The 13,283-nt window shown below is 48.9% G+C and overlaps 3 protein-coding genes across 3 annotated transcripts in view; 2 read left to right on the top strand and 1 right to left on the bottom strand.

Moving 5' to 3' along the window:
* Positions 1 to 1,064, top strand: part of LOC101773494 (translation initiation factor IF-2) — a 3,006-nt gene extending 1,942 nt beyond the window's left edge. The window contains exon 3 of the mRNA XM_004983100.3: positions 696 to 1,064. Coding sequence (XP_004983157.1) covers positions 696 to 774 — 79 coding nt within the window. The 3' untranslated portion in view covers positions 775 to 1,064. The remainder of the gene's footprint in view (positions 1 to 695) is intronic.
* Positions 1,065 to 2,122: 1,058 nt separating this feature from the next.
* Positions 2,123 to 4,752, top strand: LOC101773086 (pectinesterase 31). Its single transcript, XM_004983099.3, has 6 exons — positions 2,123 to 2,494; positions 3,035 to 3,139; positions 3,231 to 3,308; positions 3,418 to 3,605; positions 3,768 to 3,941; positions 4,369 to 4,752. The coding sequence occupies exons 1-6, from the start codon at positions 2,234 to 2,236 to the stop codon at positions 4,529 to 4,531; spliced, it is 969 nt and encodes a 322-aa protein (XP_004983156.1). The 5' UTR covers positions 2,123 to 2,233; the 3' UTR covers positions 4,532 to 4,752.
* A 5,449-nt stretch (positions 4,753 to 10,201) lies between these two features.
* LOC101772678 lies at positions 10,202 to 11,955 on the bottom strand. Its single transcript, XM_004983098.3, has one exon. It carries the CDS (start codon positions 11,754 to 11,756, stop codon positions 10,371 to 10,373), a length of 1,386 nt encoding a protein of 461 aa, XP_004983155.1. The 5' UTR covers positions 11,757 to 11,955; the 3' UTR covers positions 10,202 to 10,370.
* Between the last annotated feature and the right edge of the window lie 1,328 nt (positions 11,956 to 13,283).

Raw genomic sequence — 13,283 nt, 5'->3', positions numbered from 1 at the left:
CAACTTTATATTTTATCAGGACAATTAGTAGCTTTGAACAGCAGAGTTGTGATATGGCTACTTTACTGAGATAGGGAAGGTAGTAGATGGGATCTCACCCTCACGCTGGGAGGCTTTGAGATTTAATCCTCTACTTCTTCCTTACCTTTCATTGGTACAATGGGGTCTCTTGTATAGAGACGACTGACTTGACCCTTAAGCAAATATCCTAACCTCCTAACCAAATCCATCTAACTTATCTCTTTCCTAAGAAACCAACTACTCCTATTCGCGGCACTGTTCACGAGCTGTTGTGCTCGTGGGCCTAAGCCTGTGGCCGGCCCCACTTGACAATGTGGTGCTACCAGTATGCTTGGAGTAAACATGACCTATCATTGTATATGTATCTTCTCGCGAATTAGCCCAGGACTTCTGCAATTAGTTTTATAATTAGCTCATGTTTAGTCCTCCTATTTAGTATCCGAACATTTGATGTGACAAAGGCTGACCTTTAGTCCGCAGATCCAAACACGCCGTAATTCGTGCAAACACACCATAATTCTTAGTAAATTTATTTGGAGATACAAATGTTGATACTATTTTATATATTCTTATTTTATATATTCTTAGTTAAATTTAAAAAAATTTGACTTCTCGAGAAGCGAGATGTGCATTTATTTTGGGACGGGGGAGTATGCCCCGCTCGTGTTCTGCAGGTGTTGCGGCCGGGTGAAGCTGCCGCACTTTTACTGCTGCAGGGGGGAGCGAGGGAACCCTGATTCTTCAAGCTCATGATGTGCCCAGCTTTGGAATCTTTGAAACCGGATAGAAAGAGACATGATGGGACGCCGGATGCGCGAAGCCGATAGACTAGAAGGAACTTAACAGTGCGCTGGTTCCAGTTCCTTCTAGTCGATCCATCTCCACTCTCCCTTTTTTTTCTTTTTGAAATGAATCCATCTCCACCCTTGTAATCTTGTAGTCAGTCTACTCTTTCGCCGGCGCGGCTTGGCATCCTGAAATAATCATCTTGGGATCTTCATAAATAATCTGTGTATCGTCTTCAGGTGCCCTGATTACGACTATTGCCTGTGCCGCATATAATCTTGGTGTAGGGTTTCAGTAAACCAATGAAGCATGAGGTGAGCAGCATGGTTGAGATTCTTGGCCCCAGTCTGCTGTCTAGGCCTCTAGGGTGAGGAATCAGCTACTTGGCCGCAACCTTATCTTTGGGACAGACAGGTTGCCTCCCAGTCTTGCTAACGCTGCCTCATCTTGGGCTGAGCCCTTGGATTCCGTCTTGCAAAGGACGGCTTGTCTGCCGTTGGGCGTCTCCTTTTTTTCTTCCAGTCGAAGTGATTTCAGGGAAGGGCCGAAGGGGATCAATCATCGATCAGGAAAGGAAAAAGGGAGGCGCACGCAGGGCACAGCGTGATGCTAACGCAAGGCATTTGCATATGCTTATCCGCCGACTTTTCACCCTTTTCACTGAACAAATAGATGCATTCAAAGATATCCATTGATCTTCCACTAAGATCAACCGTATATGTGTAAGTCCAGTCTCAACGGAAGTTTCATAGATAGTTTCATCAGCATTAGTTCCTATGGCACATCAGCAATTTTGCTGATTTGGCAGAATCTTTACGAAAAGAGAGGATGGAGTTCTAGAAATGAGAGAGGAGTTTCATCCTCATTAAACCCAGCAAGCACAGTTGCTAAGTTTGCAGTCTTGTAACAGTGCAATCAAATGTGTGGCTAAAATTCGTAGAGATTACAGGAATTTTCAAAGTGTGGATTCGTGCGCACAGCAGACACGCCGATCTAGCACCCGGAAGACGTTTGCGATGTTGACACGCCCGTCAGCCAATTCCGTCAACGGTCACGGTCTGAACTAATTGCTGTTAACTAGTGCTACGACCAGCAGCAGTTTGAAAAGAATACGTTTCCTGCAAGAATCTTCCAAAGATATACTACAAAAAAATCCCACGCAACTTCAGAAATCAGAAGACAGCGAGTTTGGCTGACGGCACCACCCGCTGCTGCAAACACGAGACAAGGAGAAGAGAACCGGTCGTCGTCAGCTTGGTGTGGATTCAACGTGCACATTGTGGACCGGCCCGGCTATTTAAGCCAGCTTCTCTTCTCCCAGACAAGTCCACGCGGCGCCAACGCCTGCCCAACTGACTGTTACACCAACCCCAAAGCCGCCGTCTTCTCCCGTGCCGGCAAGGCATCGATCAGTTGGACAGTTCCCATGGCTCAGCAGGCCAGGCGGGTGCTGCAGGTGGCGCCGCCGGGGAAGGGGGACGGGGAGGCGTTCCCGACGGTGCAGGCGGCCGTCGACGCCGTGCCGCTGGGCAACCGGGCGCGCGTCGTCATCAGGCTGGCGCCGGGGGTGTACAGGGAGCCCGTCTACGTCGCCAAGACCAAGAACTTCATCACCATCGCGGGGGCGGCGCCCGAGGGCACCGTCATCTCGTGGGACAACACAGCCACGCGCATCAAGCACTCCCAGGTATCTGCCTTCGTCCTGCTCGACGGAATGCTCGGGAGGAGTGGCCTTGTCTGCATGCGCTACGGTTACTATGAATTGATCTACCGGTTACTCGATTCCAAGGACAACTTCTGTTGCCAGACCGGACGTACACGTAGCTAATTAACGCAAACCTATGTTGCCAATCACACGGGTTTATTTGAGGCTTTCAGCTGTGCTTGCTTTTCTTTGCAATTGTCAGACGCATGAACCTTTCTTCCGAAACCTCATAGTTTGATCAAAGTCATACCTGACCTCAGGGGGCTTATAAGATTATCCTATGAGCACAGTAAATACTGACGGTGCATAGAGACGGGTAAATTGTTCCCACATGGTTTCACTAATTTTGACCAAGGCGTATAAGATTCTCCAATGTGCACAGTTGGATATTTGGATAGGAAAGACTGTAGCCGCCCCCCATGAGTTCACTCCAGAGCACAATTCGAGATGTGATAAATATTTTTTATGATTCATATATTTAGATCTTAAAAATGATGAACTGTGCTGTTTTCTCTTATAAAGTCGTCCAGGGTTATCGGCACAGGAACATTCGGTTGTGGTACATTCATTGTTGAGGGGGAGGATTTCATTGCAGAGAACATCACGTTTGAAAACTCAGCTCCCCAGGTACTGCTTCTTCGCTTGCCCTCCTGGCACAAACCAATGATCATGTGATAGGCGTGGGATGGGAAGTTGATGTGTGCTAGTTGTGATACAGGGCTCTGGACAGGCAGTTGCAGTCCGGGTGACAGCAGATAGGTGTGCTTTCTATAACTGTCGGTTCCTCGGTTGGCAAGTACGTCTGCTTCTTCATCTCCTGGTTAAATCACATCAATAATCAGGACAATAATCAACAATACTTTTTTAACTTTTAGAAACTCTAATTCGAAACAAAAATGTTTCAGGACACATTGTATTTGCACTACGGAAAACAATACTTAAGAGACTGTTATATTGAGGGCCATTGTGACTTCATCTTTGGTAACTCCATTGCCCTTATGGAACATTGCCATATCCATTGCAAAGCAGCAGGATATATTACTGCTCATAGCCGAAAATCCACTTCTGAATCAACTGGCTATGTATTCTTGAGGTGAGTCTGTTGTATGTAGTTTATTTCATAAGTCACTTAATCTTTTTTTTTTGAAACTTTATTTTCTTGATTAGTTTTATAAAATTTTTGAAATGTTGCTTCAGCATTTTTTATGTGCCATTTTTGCTTCCTTTTTGCTCTGACACTTGGACAAACACCCAGGTGTATTATTACTGGAAATGGAGAAGCTGGATATATGTTCCTAGGTCGGCCATGGGGACCCTTTGGGAGGGTTGTCTTTGCACACACTTTTATGGATCGATGCATCAAGCCTTCTGGGTGGCATAATTGGGACAAATCTGAGAATGAGCGAACTGCTTGCTTCTATGAGTACAGGTAACTGGATAATTCCATCTAACTATCAGCTGTTGAGATCAACCCGAAATATTGCAAATTGAAGAGGAACCTTAATGTTGTTATCTTACCACTCACATCAGATTGATCCCTCATGCAAAATATTGACATGTGCTCTTCAAGTCATTCTGACCAACTGATTGTAACGTTCTTAGCACTGGCAGGATATATTTTGTGTTGTTATGAACCAAATATTGGGGGTGCTATAGATTGTGGAATGTAGTGCTAACACTAGTATGTTTATATTCATTCCTGCTTTTCAAGTAGCTGGGACTGATTGATGGTAACATTCTTAGCACCAACCAGAAGGCGATATGTTTGTACTGTAAAGAACCTAGTGTGTTCGGGATGCTATGGAGTGTAGACTGTAGCGCTAACTGCTAACACTTGTATGCTCACTTTTCTGCAGATGCTCAGGGCCAGGCTCCCGCTCATCAAACCGGGTAGCTTGGTGCAGACAGTTGCTTGATGTTGAAGCGGAGCAGTTCCTCTCTCACACTTTTATCGATCCAGACCTTGATAGGCCATGGCTCCGCCAGATGATGGCAACAAGAGTACCAGCCTCTGCATAGACTGATCCCAGGATCCTTGGTTATCCCTCCTTTCTAGTCCATCAAATAAATAAAGCTGGAGGGTGTATTTAATTTATAAATTTGTAACATTTGGCCAATTAGTATCCACTTTGATCATGTTGAGTGGATGTGTTGGGGTGGGGTTGGGGGGATGTTTTGTTGTGAGAAGCTCTTGTGGCCGAGGCAGGCACTCTGAAAATAAGCAAAGATTAATTCATATACCCTTCTTTTGTCAGCGCTGATGCCTCGGGCATCTCTACGGCTAAATCAGCTTACACAGGCTTCTTCCAAGGCTCCATTGAACTCTAGTTCATGGCAGCGCACCTGGAAATCTTGTGCTCCAAACAAATGCCGATTCTTCATGTGGCTGGTTGCCCGTAACAAGTGCCGGACAGCAGTCCGTCTAGCTCGACAAGGACTGCAACATCCCCCGAGATGCTTGCTTTGTAGATTCAGATGTAGTGCCTACCTTCCATCTGTGGGAACGAGAGGAGGAATTGTGGTTGCTTGCAAGGGACCAGAAACGGTGTGCACGCTGCGACACACGGGACGTTTCTCTGTTACTGTCACCGTGACCATGGGCGCCGGCGTCGACCCATGGTGCCTAACAGTGGTCTATGGCCCCCAACCAGACGCGGACAAGATAGAGTTTTTAGATGAACTTCGCGCGGTGCATGCCTGTGTCACACCGGCGTGGATGGTGGCCGGTGATTTCAACCTCATCTAGCTTGGAGGAGGCAGACAAGAATAACAACGTCAACCGCAGGAACATGGGCCGTTTCAGGAGATTTTGTTGATGAAATGCTGTTAAAGGATATCTACCTGCATGGTAGACGCTACACTTGGAGTAACGAGCGAGCGAGCCCCACAATGGAGAAGCTTGATCGTGTTCTAGTGACCGTAGACTGGGAAGAGAAGTTCCCTTTTTGCTTCCTCCAGCCGTTGTCATCAGACATATCAGACCACTGTCCTCTTCTCTTGTCAACCAATGCAGCAACAAATGCTAAGCGCCGCTTCCATTTCGAAGTGTGGTGGCTCAAACTGCCAGGGTTCCTGGACGTCGTGTCCACTTCCTGGACGTGCCCATCGTCCATTACCGACCCCTTCAACCGGCTCGATGTCATGTTCAAGAGCACGGCTCGAGCACTCCAGAGTTGGAGCCAGCGCAGCATCGGCCAGATCAAGCAACAGATACTGGTGGCAAGAACCATAGTGCTCTGGCTAGACACGGCGCAACAGCAGAGGCAGCTACTGGCGGAAGAATTGGAACTTCGGAGAACACTCAAGTGCAAGCTACTGGGGCTCTCCTCCCTTGAACGCACGATGGCCAGACTTCGCTCGCGCATGATCTTCTTGAAAGATGGAGATGCCAACACAAGATTATTCCATTTACAGGCCAGCCACAGAATGAAGAAGAAGGTGATATCCAAGCTACAGTATGAAGGAGGCATAGCTGTCACACAGCAGGAGAAAGAGCATGTGCTATACAGCTATTTCAAGAACATCATGGGAACACCTTCTGCTCGGACAGAAGCTACTGATCTCTCGGCCTTGGATTTCCAGCGCGCCAACCTGGAACATCTGGATGCAGTGTTCTTAGAAGATGAAGTACGGAGCACCATCAAGTCCTTGCCGGGAGAAAAGTCGCCGGGACCTGACGGTTTCACGGCGGAATTCTACAAAGCAGCGTGGCCTGTGATCAGGAATGATATCATGGCAGATTTCAGAGCGTTTTACAGGGGCTGCTGTGCTCATTTCCATCGCCTGAATGGTGCTCTGATTACTCTATTGCCCAAGAAACCCGATGCAGCAATGCCAAGTGAGTACAGGCCAATCAGCCTAATACATAGCTTTGCAAAATTGGTTGCCAAACTTCTAGCAAACCGCCTGGCCCCTCAGCTCGACCACCTCATTGCAGTTAACCAGAGCGCATTCATCAAGAAACGCTCTATACACGATAATTTTAAATTTGTGGAACAGGCAGCTAAGACTTTGCATAGAAAGAAGAAATCATCTTTGTTGCTCAAGTTGGACATTTCTAAGGCCTTCGACACCGTAGCTTGGCCATTCCTACTCCAACTGCTAGGAGATGGGGTTCGGCCCAAAGTGGTGAAATTGGATATCAGTTATGGTATCCACCGCATCGACAAGGGTCCTGCTTAATGGAATGCCAGGAAAGTTGATCCACAATGCTAGGGGATTGAGGCAAGGGGACCCCCTCTCCCCCATGCTATTCATTCTGATTATGGAGGTGTTGCACAGACTTCTCAAATCGGCAACCAACAAGGAGTTCTCAATGCACCGGCCGATCAAGCAATACAGCACCAATGTTCTCTGTATGCAGACGATGTAGTGCTGTTTGCATCCCCCAATGTGCAGGACATGGTGACTATCAAGGAAGTCCTGAATTTCTTCGGCAATGCCACTGGTTTGCACACAAACCTGCAGAAAAGTCTCATTGCACCAATTGCTTGTTCCCAAGATCAACTGCAGAGGGTCCAACACATTCTGCCAGCTGCAATCTCTGACTTCCCTATCACATACTTGGGCCTGCCACTTTCTGTTGGCCGCCTGAAGAAATCAGACTTTCAACCTTTGGTCGACAAAGTCAGTGCTGCAATCCCCACCCGGAGAGCTCCTTTGATGAACCGAGCAGGAAGATTGACAGCTGTCAAAGTGACTGTGAGTTCTATCTGCACACATACCCTTATTTCTTTGAAGATCCCTGATTGGGTTATAAAAGAAATTGACAAGAGACGCAAGGGTTTTCTATGGGAAGGGAAAATGCAGGCAAAATGGGGTAACTGCCTTGTAGCCTGGACCACTGCTTGCAGGCCAACAATCTTCGGGGGCCTGGGCATCCATGATCTCAGGCTTGCCTCATTTGCCCTACGGCTTAGGTGGTTATGGATGCAAAAAACCGATGCAGATCGGCCATGGAAGCGCATGCAACTGGATTTCGGAAAGGACCCTACACTTTGTCAGATGTTTCAGGCATCAATCGACATCCAACTGGGTGTTAGGAACTTAGCCCTATTCTGGATCGATAAATGGTATGGAGACTCATCCCTTTGCACAATGGCGCCTGATCTTTGCACTCTAATTAGACCAGCAGTCAGAAATGCAAGAACCGTCGCCCAGGCGCTATCTGAAAAACGGTGGATCTCTGATATTGCCGGACCGGCAACAGTAGCAGCGCTCACACAATATGTCAGTCTCTGGCACGCTCTTGATGGACTCCACCTTGTGTCAGGAACTGAGGACAAGGTGTCCTGGAGATGGAACCCCTCCGGCGACGATCAGCGTACAATGCTTTCTTTCAAGGGGCGATCAGATTTACAGCTCATAAACTAATCTGGAAAGCTTGGGCCCCCCTTAAGATCAAGTTCTTTATGTGGCTCGCTATTAAAGATCGTTTATGGACATCAGAGAGAAGGCGCCAGCGAGGAATCCAAGATCATGACGCATATACTTTGTGCCATCAGGACACTGAAACGGCAAGCCACCTCTTCGTGTACTGTCAGTTCACCAGACAGCTTTGGCAAGTTTTGATGTCCGCTCTGAATATTCAGAGGCAACCACCAGCGCTGCACCTAGGCATAACTGAATGGTGGTTCGACTGCAGAAACGACCTGGATTCCTTGAGGAAGAGAGGACTCGACTCGGCTTTCATGCTTGTCTCATGGAGCATTTGGAAGGAACGCAATTTGCGAGTTTTCAACAAGGTTATGGGCAACCGGCGAGGTTGCTTGGGCTGCTGCTGACAGAGATTTTTGAGCAGGTTCAGTTATGGTGTGCTGCAGGTGTCAAGCACTTGACCGTCCTTCAGTGGCCGGCTGTAGGCCTGCAATCTACCTGAACCCGCCCCATTTCATCCTGCCCTTCTGAGTTGTTTTCTGTGTTAAAAAGACAGTTTACTTCTTTTACGTTTTATCCTATCTGTGCGTGTGCCCGGTTAGGCCCGCGTTGTAAACGAACATTCTTTCGTTCTTTCCTTCTTAATATAAAATATACGCAGCTCTCCTGTATATTCTCGAAAAAAAGATTAGACGTAGAAGTAAGCAAGTTTTCATGCCTATCTGGATTGGAAAATCCTGAAGGCAAGTCTCTTGGATGTGTACTACTCTGCAAGCAGATTCTTATGCAATTCGCAAATATTTTCCTTACATTTACTCTCCCTCGAACCCACAATGCTTCGGATGGTTTAGTCCACCCGATTCAGATTCGATATCCAAAAATCATTCAGTTTGGAAAAGACCTGACGGAAAGCAATTCTGTACGTACGTGCTCCGTTACGTGCCAAATCTCCAGAGGACAATCTGTCGTTTCAAAAGATCATCCGCTGTCAGTTGAATGGCGCGGCTAATCTGCTGAGTCGTTAGACCCTGATGAGGAGCTGTCGGAGAGCAACGTCGTGACGCGCATGCCTGAACCAACACTCAGCACATGAGCTGATTTCCTTGAGAGCCTTAAGGCACAACAGTAACCTACGACCTAGCCTTCCATCCTCCATGCCTCTCTTTAAGGCCTGCGATCCTCGCCGGAAAACTAGAGGATCCTAGCTAATGCCAGCTACCCGGCCGGCCTGATCTGGCGTGCGATGGCAGCCATGCCGATCCGGTCCGTCCAGTCGCGTCGCCGTCCGGAGTGGATAAAGATCCAGGCACCAGGCAGGCCGGAGTTGACGCCACGCCATGGTCGCTGCCCCGGGCGAGCAGGGGTCGCTGTGCTGATGGCCACACGCCGATGGCAACGGCCTGCCAGCAACGCATAACGCCACTGCCGTGCTAGCTCTGAATTTTCTTTCTTTTTTGAAAAAAAGAAGAACTCGTTCTTCTTTGTACGGATTAGGCTATGATAATTGCGGTAGAAATGTTGAATTGATTACCTGAGCTATGTTCGGTTGTGATTATTACAGCTGCTTGGGCTGCTGCTGGACAGCCAGCCGTTCGGTTACAGCTTACCAAGCAGTCATTGCACTAAATTGATTGGCTGCAGCTGCTGTTCATGCTGCTATCTGGTTGCAGCCGCTGCTCAAGCTGGTGTCTGGTTGCAACAGCTGTAGCCACAGCCGCTGCTGTAGCCAGCACTACCGAACGAGCCCTATCCTCGTATTAGAAAGCAGATCATGGATGTAGATTGAGACTTTGAGAGGAGGAGTGGAGTCTACGTCCATTATTGTTTAGAAATATATTGTCTAGAAAAGGTTTAAAGCTTCATCCTAAGTGGGGAAGGGTTTCACTTGAATTCATATTTTGAGATATCGAATTCGATCAGTTACAAGAGGGTTTCCCTATGCATAAAAGTAGTGAGGCCTCAAATAGTTTTGAACTTGTCGTGAACTTGTGTGGGTGTTCGTTTGGAGTAGGGAGAGCGAATTTGTCAACAATGTCTTTAAGCACCCAACAGAAAAGCATTTCTTTTCTCCCCCACATTTTTCAGGTGCTTGCTTGGACGCCTGCATGTTCTATCAATCGGTGGCAGATGAATGCGCAAAGCACACCTGAGACATTTTATAACTGTCTAATCAAAGCACTGATGGTACCATAAACCTTTAAACCTTTTTTATCCTACATGCATTTCTTTGAGATCATTACTGTTCATTTTGACTTTTCTAAACATGCATCTAAATATATATTATGTCTAGGTGCATAGTAAAAATTATGTATCTAGAAAAATCAAAGCGAATAGTAATTTGGGATGGAGGTAGTACAGTCAAAGGTTCAGGAAATCTCAATCTCTTGACCTTTTAATCTCCCAGATACCGTCCAAGATGGTTACAATGGCAATATGGCATGAATCCACACAGAAGCAGAGTGCAACAAATTAAAGGATCTCGTCAGGCTCCTGCATTCCGTGCCTTCTGAAATCCATCACCGCGCCGCTGCACCGCCGCCGCGGTGGCCCCCGTGTTCGGCGCGGCCCTTGTCGCCGCCGACACGTCCACGGCCCTGTGGCTGGCGCAACCCGCGAGCAGTCCGACCGGCCGGTGGTCCCGGTGCTGCCTCCCGGCCACAGGACCCCTGCCGCCGACCCATCTGCCGGGGACGCGGTCGCCGCGCGGCTCCGACGCGTCCGTGGCGCTCGCCGTCACCACGCTCCACTGGATGCTCGCCTCGCTCGGCTCGTAGCGGCAGTCCTCGATCATCAGGCTCTTGATCTCGAACAGGTCCGAGCTCGACTCGCTCCCGGCGCCGTCATCGTCGCAGTCGCCGTCACCGTCGCCTATGCCGGCACGGCCGCTCGCCGGTAGCGCGTTGGCTCTGACCACCGGAGCCACGAGAGCGACGCTTCTCCTCATGGAACTTGAAAAGGTGACCCCGGCCGCCTTCTCCTCCCGTGTCATCTCCCTCCCGATGGCTGCCACTTTCGCCGTGCCAAGGTTCAAACCTGGCGGGAGGCCGGCGGCCACCACGCCATGGTTGTTGCCGCCATCTCCAGGGACGAGCCCAAGGGCGGCCTTCTGCATCCTCAGCTCTCTGTACCAGTCGATCCTGCTCGCCGCCGGCGGCTCGCCGACGTCGTGGGCTTCCTTGGCCGCGTCGCCGTCGACGCGCACCGACCGCTTCCCGGAGCACGTGCGCATGAGCACGCCGACCTGGACGCAGCACTTCCTGCCGCGCCGCCGGTGGCCGCCACGGAAGAGCGCGGTCTGGCTGTTGACGCTGGACGCCGAGCTCGCGGTGAAGCTCGCCGTCGACGCGCTTGTCGACGACGGCCGCGCCATCACCACGGCCTCGGCCGGCCTCGCGGCGGCCGTCTCCACGGGCGGCACCACCGCCGCCACCGCGGCGCGGACGATGGCCTCCTTGCGGTCGCCGCCATCACCGTCCATTGCGCCCTTGAAGTACCGCTCGGCGGTGAACACGTCGAGCTCGCCGTCAGCGTACGTGCGGCGCCGACTGCCCATGCCGGGCATGGGCCGCGCGGCACGGCCGGCTTCGACGGCATCCTTGTTGCCAACGTCGAGGTACGACGAGAGGGAGCCGCCGTTCCGGCGCCTCCCGGCTACCGAGTCGTCGAAGGTGACCACCTTGCCGCCACCATTTCCCGATCGTCCCATCTCCATGGTGGTGTAACCAACACAACGCACCCAGTACAAAAGTATCAAGAAAAAAGAATGGTGTGCGTCGCAAAAGGGGGCGATGTGAATAGGCGCGCTTATATAGACATCACAATTCACGCAACACCAAAAACAAAATAAAATAAACAATTCAAACTCCATCGACACATCGATTTCACCAACAGTTCATGCACGAAAAAAAACACTCCTACTACATGATAATTCAACAGACAAACTTAATTGCCAATTTGTCAGCACGAAGCAACTGTGACGGCAACAGGGAGGAGATTAGGAGAGAGGCTGTGAGCTTTGCTTGCAGACAGTGCGCTGGAGCACTGATGGCCATGTGTTTCATTTTTGCCAAGTTTAATTCAAAGCTTATTGGTTTGTTGTTGCCTTGACATCCATCCATCCGCATAGGATCGGAGCTCGATGCAGGTCCTGACACTGGTGCTAACAACTAAAACTTGGAACTGTTCTGCAGCGTGACCCCGACGGCGACCGGCGAGGGCGACAGGGAAAACCATGGCCGCTCGCCGGGGAAAAACTAACAAAAGGGAAACTGTGGCGGCTTCCTGTCCATCTGGGCACCGGACACCAGGGAAATTTGAACAACAGTGATGCTTTTCGTCTCCAGGTAACACTTGGGATGATAAGGGGTCCTTATCTTGGGATGGTGATTTTCCGGGGAAATTACGCGATTCTATGAATCAGAATTTCAGAATTAGAGCGTATTTTTTTGTCCCCAAATAAGGCGAGACAGGGAAGCGCAAAGGTACTATCTGGAACAGTGAGATCAACACTGTCTGGTGTAGGTGTAACATACAATAGTTGAGCTGTAGCCGTGTACCATGGAACAGTTCACCACTCCGCTCCAAAAAGAAAACCCTTAATTGCTGTTTAAAGTCTGCTGTCAGCACTGACGATATCTAATACCAGGGAAATTTGAAGTTTGAACACCTGCATCCTGCATAAAATTTAATTTGTAGATATTAAATACTGAGGACTCCAGTTCAGATCAAGGTATGGCATGAGACACTGAAAACCTGTGTCCATGGTAGAGTACTGTCTGCCGTTTCCGCTGCAACTATGAGCCAAACCTCAAACGGGAGATTTGGAATGTCTTGGATGAAATAAACTAACGATCAAACGATTGAACAAACAGTATCTTGATCACGGGAAGTGCGGCATTTGCTGTTTGGTCTCTTAGGTAGGCTTGGACTTCAGTTTGTTCCCCTTTTCGCATGACCTGTATTTTGGACGTGTTATATTTGGTATAGGTAGTTTGGTCCCCAGGAGACCATCTGCATCTTCAATTTCTGATGATTTGTTTTGCAATTCTGTCAGTTTAAGGCCTCCTTTAGAACGCAAGACTTTTGGAAGAGAATTGTTCAGTATTTTGCCTGCCACTATAGTTCACTGTAGCTATATGAGATAGCGTGCCGCTATTTATTCCCATGTACAATTTAGCCGCTATAGTTTCATTTAACTCCACTACCAGCTGTTTTAGAGTTTTGCCGTTAGATCCCTTAGCCCGCTATTTAAAACATTACTATTTTCACATGAATCAGGTGAATTTTTACGGCATTCAGGAAAGCAAATCCTGTGTAAGCCTTAATTTCCTTTGTCCCAACTACCAAGTGAGGTTTCATCCAAAAAAAAGAGGGGGAAAGATATAAGAATAGCAAC

Source organism: Setaria italica, chromosome IX, assembly GCF_000263155.2.
Source record: "Setaria italica strain Yugu1 chromosome IX, Setaria_italica_v2.0, whole genome shotgun sequence".
NCBI lineage: Eukaryota > Viridiplantae > Streptophyta > Magnoliopsida > Poales > Poaceae > Setaria > Setaria italica.
The sequence above is the reverse complement of the archived record's forward strand: the minus strand, read 5'-3'. Positions and strand labels throughout refer to the sequence as shown.